General features: G+C 40.3%; 1 protein-coding gene across 1 annotated transcript in view; it reads left to right on the top strand.

Moving 5' to 3' along the window:
* The first annotated feature begins 180 nt into the window (after positions 1 to 180).
* The window catches only part of LOC109852992, a 24,813-nt gene continuing 17,039 nt past the window's right edge, over positions 181 to 7,954 (top strand). Inside the window, exon 1 of the mRNA XM_020424670.1 lies at positions 181 to 700. Within this exon, the coding sequence (XP_020280259.1) occupies positions 586 to 700 (115 nt within the window). The 5' untranslated portion in view covers positions 181 to 585. The remainder of the gene's footprint in view (positions 701 to 7,954) is intronic.

The raw sequence follows: 7,954 nt of genomic DNA, 5'->3' as shown, positions 1-7,954 counted from the left end.
TTCAGTGTTCGAGCAATCGATTAGCACGTAGTCGCGAGAAGAGACAATTATCTCGCGATTTCTCAGTGACAGCACGTTGAAAAGCAATCCATTGTGAAAGGACACACTTTTCTGCAAACAACTCTAAAATCTCTCGTCAGAGATAATAAAAAAAAAAAAAAAAAAAAAAAATAGAGAGTGTGTGTTGCAGCCTTTAACATCCCTTGATTCATAGAGAGGATCCGATGCGTACGCGCGACCACGTGCGATCCGCGAGGATGAACGTTGAGAGCGTGCGCTGATAAATTGAACGGACACGTGTGCGGTGTGACACACGTTTGCGAGTTGTTAATATTTTGCGAGAGAACTTTCAGAGAGATATTATTTTGTAGAACTTGTACTCTTGAGAGAGTGTCCGGTGCGCGGAGAAACAAAAACACTTGTTAGAGAGTGTCTAGTTAAACCCAACCAGAACATTGCTCGGTTCACATTTGCAGTGCGTCGATCTGAGCGGAGCAAACGAGACATCATCGCGCACTTCGAAACGCAAACTCGAAGTGCAATCTTGCCCGCATTTTTCAAGATCGGACACAAGCTAGCGAAGCAATGGCGATACCATTCACTAGCGAGAGGTCACCGGAGGAACAGGTGCTTCTCGATATCTACTTGTGCATTGAGAACGCCCTTCGCAGCAGGAGCGCACGACATCCTTCGCGAAATCGTGAGTTCTTCATTTTTTACTTCTTCTATCTCGCAAGTTTTGTGATTTTTTACGTGCTTGCCGTAAACAATCTTACAATTGATCTTACAATTAACAATGTAGACCGGTTCAAGCGTAATAAAATAATAAAACTGCGTTTTTCATATTGAGCAAATTTTGAGACTAAGTAACGAAAAATGATTGTAAATGTTTTTAGATGACCATCGAAATTGATTCAATTTTGACGTACGATATGTGTGCTAATGTGTGTAATTGTGTGAACGTTTTTTAAAATTTACATGATAATACGACTGAGATAAGTAACAGTCGAAACGTTTTGTTGTTCTGTAACACTAATGATTTGTTATATAATAAATGATACAAGAAAATAATCTCGAAATAATAACTTAATTTGCTATTTGTGGTAAATTTAATTTATTGCTTCGATTTGAGAAATTGATACGATAAAAATGACAAGAGGACTAGATAAGAGAACGCGCGATAAGTTTGTCTCAGATAAAATTAAATTAGGATAAAAAAAAAATGTGCTAATTTTTTGTAAGTATTCGTAAATCGAATAACTAGTTACAAAGAATGTTGCGAATAAATGAAGATTTTTTTGCTGTGATAATTGTTGGAGTAAGATAGAGATTTGTGAGAGCTGTGAGAAAAAGATTTTGCTGTTAACTGATATTTGAATGAAAGAATTTAAAATTACACAGGTAAGCTTAGTCGTGTGTATATTTTAACTCTTTCTTCTGATAAACAGTTACATGTTATGTCTAGTGAAGTCTATGATGTATAAACTTTAGAATAAAAAATTCTTCAAAGAGAGAGATATCTATATATGTTGTAATTGTATATCATAGAAGATGATATAAAAGACGTTTTTAGAACTTTATGTAAAAATGTGTGTACTTGCGTGATTTTTATTAATTTTCGATTTTGACGTTGAGAGAGATTGTTGACTAGATAACGTTTAACAAGATCTCACAAGAAAATCAAGTTTTAACAAATAAAGCCAAATCATCAATTGATTATGATTATTTATAAATATTGTTTTTTTTTTTTTTCAAAAAATAAAATGTCTCATTTGGTTTGTTTGTTTGTTTGTTTTTTTTTCCCGGAAAAAAATTGATCTTCGATCCATCAAATGTGCAAATAGATCCTGATGTGTGTTATCCCGTAGAGAAAAAACCCATTTGAACCTCTAAATTACTCAATCGCTAGATGGTCGCTTTATCACTATTAAACCGAAGCTACTGTATTACCAAAGTTATCAGTTCCCGTTCACAAATTTACTACTAGTCAGACCGCTCGATAATGTCTTGGCCAGAATTCTAGGGTGCAACACGTGGTTGCGCCACAGGAATTTCACGGAGCAACGCAAGAAGCGAACACAAGAGAGTTTCGCATATGACACTTAAATTTTCACGCTCAGACTGATTACCTTCTTACGCGTCGTCGAATCATTTACATAAAAGCTGTTCAGCGAAGCTAACGTGCGTGAAGACATTCATTTGGTTGTACTCTAAAATCAACTATTTAAAGAAAGAGAAAATCACAGTATTTACACGGCGCACGAGATTTTTCATCAGATAAACAAATACACAATAATAACACGCAAAACTGTATTTATATTTTACAATTATCAAAAGTATACACGAATTTCATTCTTTTTTTATTTTCTACTTATTTTATTTCAATGAAAATTAATCAAACAAGTGAAGAGATTCGGAAATCCCCCCGCAAATATTGCATCATGTTGACAAAACTTGTATCATTGCTCGGGGTCGATGTCCCATGAGTCACTACCAAAATATTTTGTTTGGTTCATTCCCCAGGTAGCAATATCCAAACACTTTAATTCTCCCCAGAAATTTTTTGCGATGATACTGCCTCGGGTCTTTTGCGCGCTTTTGACGATACTCTAGAAAGATGTGACTAGGCAAAAGTCTCGCAGACCGGTTCTGAGTATTTCTTCTCGGTAATAATTATTCCAAACGTATTTTTTTTTTTTTTTTTAAACGAACATTAAGAAAGTAATGTATATTTCCGCGCGTAGCGATATACTCATTAGTTTAGCATTTACAAGCTTGCGTTTGTATTTCGAGACACAATTAAAATTCATTAATTTTTTATTTATGCTCGAAGTATAAATAAAAGATAATAGATTCAATTGCGATACAACATTATCCTCTTCTCATCATTCTCTTTGCATTTCGAAGTTTTTCAAAGAGTTGCTCGCGCAAATTTATATGTCGCTAAAAAAAAAAAAAAAATCGTTAACGAAACAGCGATGGCTCATATTCGACGCACAGTAAACTTCAACTTTTACGAGAGTTTAGCGAGATGGGAGCGAGAGGACGCGGAGAAGCGTATACCGCGAGTAGAACAGATGTAGTGTGGGTGTAGAGCATCGAGCGAAAGAGAGAGAATACGGCAGACGATGTCCGGCCATGACCCTTCTCCATTGGTCGTGCCTCCTTTGCGGAGAAAAGAGAGAAGACCAGAGGAGCAAGTAGGAACAGCGATGCGTACGAGAAGAGACACGATGGGGCAAGAGAGAGAGAGAAGGAGAGAAGAAAGAGAGCGACCACTGGTCAGCCACAGCACACGCAGTAAAACGCGCTATAAAACGCGATGCAGCGCGACGAAGTCCGAATCTCGGATGTCGATCGTGCCGGCGCACCTCGCAGAGAGATTGCGGCTATCAACCGCAAGTGCGTGACATCATCGATTGCGCTCTCGCTCTTCTCGCGCCAGCGCACGCCTCGCCGCTCTGTAAATCAAGTAGAAAATCCGTAAGAGCCTGGTACTCGATCCCTGTTGAAGCCCCGGTAATGCGCGGAGTGGTCTCAAGTGATCTCTTACCGATAAAAACGTCATTACATCGTACGTTGTTGCGGTGTTACGTGCGCGGAGAATTGTTGTCGCGCGATCGATCAATCCGCTGAAATGATGAATCTCTAATATCGGTTTCCCTAAGTGGAACAAGCGTTGCGATTGAAGTTTTTATAGGCGGAACGTATAGAACATAGGATTCGCTTCCTTTCATTATCGCGCTGCGGTTTGGTAATTGCGATCGAAATAGCTTTTACGGAGACCACGATAATGTTGTATAATTTCAATGTGTTATAAAAATACATAACACACAAGAAGTAGATTAGAGAAAGAGACGCGCGGATTAGACATAGATTGCGTGCGGTAACGCTTACCGCACATTACTCATGTAATTCATACACACTTCGCGGCTATTTGAGTTCACGTCGCCAATGAGTATCGCCGGTGCGTCAAATAATTTATGGAGATTTAATCTCTCGAGCGTGATGAATAATGTAATCCGCGAATAAATCCCCCACTTCATTGTATTCAATATATATTTTATTGCATTTTGCTGGCCGCGAATGAAACTCCGCATCAAGCAGAACGTAATTATGTGCCGTATGTGTGTAATAATCTAATTTTCAATCGTAATACTCTGTTTTGCTAAAAACCGTTGCGCGTTTCGTCATTTCCGACGATGATTTTCATTTACCGCGCGCAACGTAATTGCATAATTTCGAACTTCGTTGATTTACAAATATCAAAAGTTTGTTTTCCAATTTCCATAAATATATATATATATATATATTTTTTTTTTTGAATATTTCACGAGATAAAACAAAATTGACGATGTAAGAGTACATTTATTACACAGTTTTTGAAGAAATGTCAATTAAATAAAATAAAAAAGCGAGAACGAAGTGTCTTGACGCTTCGTGTGAACTTCGAGATTTTGTTATTTATTTACAGAGGAGTGTGTGTAAAAAATATTCAGTTTCAAGAGTTTCTTCTTCACACCGACAGGATTACGCAGCCGCGCGCGCCGATTTCGCGAGGATTCCTCGGTCTATCCTGCGCGCGTTTAAATCACACGTTACGACGCTCGGCCCATTATTTCGCGAACGGAAATAGTGCCCGGACCCGGCTTGCGCGCGCGTTACGACGAGGGTCAATAACCATACGTTGCCGCGCTTTCGCGAGAGAAGATGCAGAATTGCTTTGCCGCGAGCACTCGCGTGGTTGCGTCAAATCGGGGGTTGTTATTTATAGGAACAGCTGTGGGCAGTCCCGTGTGCGCGCGCGGAGTCTTCGTAACATTTGCAGAAAACTTCCCCCTCGTCATCGAGAGAGAGAGAGAGCGCGCGCGCGCGAGCGCCTCGGCGAGAGTGTGGCAATCGCGATTACGCGCGCGTTCCGAATGTATTTTAAGGCCACCTTCTCCTTCACTCCTTCTTAAAAGATACAATCGACTCGGCGCTTAATGAGACGTTTACTCGGAATTTATCACGCTCGAGTTACGCTGACTCGTTAACGCAGAGCACTTGAATAGAAGAATGTATTTGTATGAAACTCTTTCTCTCTCTCTCTCTCTTTCTCTCTTCTCTGTCTCGAAACTTGATTTATATAGAAGAAGATAAGTTCCCGAAAGTTCTCGCTGCAGGTTGACCGTGGCGATTCGAACGATTTATCTCTCTTCCTCTCGCGCTTCTTTCCCACAAGCTGCGTCCGATAAGCGCGAATCAAATGATTGTGATCGTTCTAATCGGAGTTTTATTTCTCGGTACGAGAAAGATCGGATGACGCTCGTAACGCGATACGCACTTGACACTGAACTTCGTATTACGTTACTATCTCTCTTTCTTTCGTAAATCTACACGTCGAAGCATCTGCTCGCAATTTGGAAACAGATATCTGTCCTGGACTCGCGGATGAAATAATTTGAGTCGCGAATGTTTATTATTATTGCAAGATGTGAGAAGTCGAAGTGTTCTCTGTGAAGTTTATTGTTTATAGTAATGAATACAATCGTCAGTTTTATTTAAAAAATTGTCAAAATTTTTTTTATTGGAATTCCGATACTAATATTATAAACAAACGTTTATTTTGTAAGAAATAAGGATTTTACATCAAAAAACGCATTGCAACAATGTTCAACCTACGTGTGTAATTGTAACTTAATCATTGTAAAACACATTTATGAGAAGAACTTAAACGCGGAAACGTTTGCGATTATAGTTATTGTAGTCCAATTTGAGCTTAATTTATTAATTACAGTTTAGATAAACATTTGTAACATCCGTGTTCAGATTCTAATTTCCACTAGAACTTACATACTTGTGTAGAATCTCTTACGCTCTGAAACCGTAAACGCGAGTTATGACTTGCTTGACTTATCAAAGATATTCTACTTAGTAGCGGCGGATGGGCGATCGATGTTGTCGGGATGAGAACAGTGACTTGGAGTCTATAGAGCTCATGAAATATTGAAAAGAATTCGTCATTGCAGATTGCCGGGTCTCTCCGCCGCCATCCGCCGCCACATTCATCGGCGACGATGCTATTGACAGAATTCTTCAAAAATTCATTGCTTCTCTCGCGCTCGCTCGGAGAGAGGACTCTCCCCGATCTCTTCCTCCGTCCCTCTTTCTCCCCCATCGGTGATCCGTTATCGTTGCGTGTAAACCGCGCTTTATCTCGTCGCAAGGCAGACGCACTCGAGTACGCGACGTCGCTTCTTTTTTATCTGTTCGCTCGTCGTGCTTATCGAATTTTTCTACCGTTCTCTCTTCCCCGATCCTCGGTGTTTTGCTCCCGGAGAACGCCTCGTTAAACGTCGATAAATCAGCGTACACGCGAAAAGCAACGTCGAAAGAGACGATAAAATAAACTCGCGGATCCAGAGGTTTTCGAGATGACGGAGATGGACGTTTAATTAATTGTTTAACGAAGTCGGGCTGGATCGTTGCGCAAGTTGTCGATCATGAGAAGAGATCAGAATAAAGAAGCAATTATTGAAACACGGAATCGTGCACTGATATGTGAATTTCAGAAAAATAATCGGAATAACAATAAAAACTTTTGTAAACGTATATTTTTTTGCTCTTCAGTTACTAATCGCATAATAATAATAATAATAATAGTAATAACTTTATTGAGTCATAACAAAGAACAAACAAGTGAATTGTATTCTCTTCGTACGGGTTTTATAATGACACATCTAAAAATACATCTAAAACTCTTTGTATAAATATAATAGATATGTTTAATAATCTATTTATAGAATATCAATAACTAACGAATTTTGAAAATATTAATAAGTCGCAAAAGAGTGCGAATATTTTTTTTAACTCGCTGATCTTTCCACTTTATCCGAAACAATTTCGAAGAACAAGAAAATAATTTTCCGCTTTTGTCTTTCTCATCGCCATTTGCTGCGATTGTGCTTGTGGCTAATGAGGTCGTTGCTCATGCTCTCGCGAATGAATATTTATCTTCGGCGGACGTATCTTTCCGGTTTGTTAATTAGTGCGCTGATTGAAGTAGTCAACAGACTGGCCGCTAATTTTGACAGTCTCCTAACTACCTGCGGCCATTAATATTCATCGGGTATAGAGAATATACAACCGCTCTTCGTTCCTATCTCTCGCGCGGTGTTCCCTCCCGCGCACCGATGTTAAACCATTTTCACGGTCCCTTAAAGCCGCATTCCTGACGGACCCCGGGTCAGATGTAGGGCCGGATAGTAGCACGCGTATCCACCGGCTCATGAAATTCGACAGATTTTATCTATCGCGGACCCCTTTCTTCGCGTCTCTCCGATTGCCGCGCCGGGGCTCGTATTATACATATATTTGTATATTTATCGCGGTCGGTCATCGAAATTTCATCGAGCGTGAAAGTCAAGTGCACTCAGGTTCTCCGTGATCCTTGCGGTGCGCGCTGCGGAACAAATCGTTCTTTTCTTTTACACGCGCGGGCCACACACTCCCTTTCTCTTCACAAATTTCTTCCCCGCTATCTCCATCACAACGGTCCAGTCACTTGTTAAAGTGACTTAACACGCGGGGGATCGTTCGTGTGTGTATGCTGTTTTAATTAAAGCGCCTGTCCCTTTTTTCGCGGCGATTTTTAAAAATAACATTCGGTTGTACGCGCCGCTTGTTGACGCTATCCCCCTGTGTATTTTGATGAAGTACGGCTAACCGAAGTACAGCTCAGTCTCTAAATACGTCCGAATACCGTACTGATTAATGCGCTCGGGGCTCTACCCTCGCTCGATCTTAACGCTCGACACTTCGCCAAAGCGTGCTTTCCGAGAGTCGAAAATAAGCGTCGGCTCGCGCTGCGTAGGACGATGCGACGATAAACACTCGCGCCGAGCGCTTTAAACTTGATCTCTCTCTCTCTCTCTCTCTCTCTCTCTCTCTCTCTCTCTCTCTCTCTCTCTCT

This window comes from Pseudomyrmex gracilis, unplaced genomic scaffold (genome assembly GCF_002006095.1).
Source record: "Pseudomyrmex gracilis isolate BER0280 unplaced genomic scaffold, ASM200609v1 scaffold_41, whole genome shotgun sequence".
NCBI classification, from domain to species: Eukaryota; Metazoa; Arthropoda; class Insecta; order Hymenoptera; family Formicidae; genus Pseudomyrmex; species Pseudomyrmex gracilis.
The sequence above is the reverse complement of the archived record's forward strand: the minus strand, read 5'-3'. Positions and strand labels throughout refer to the sequence as shown.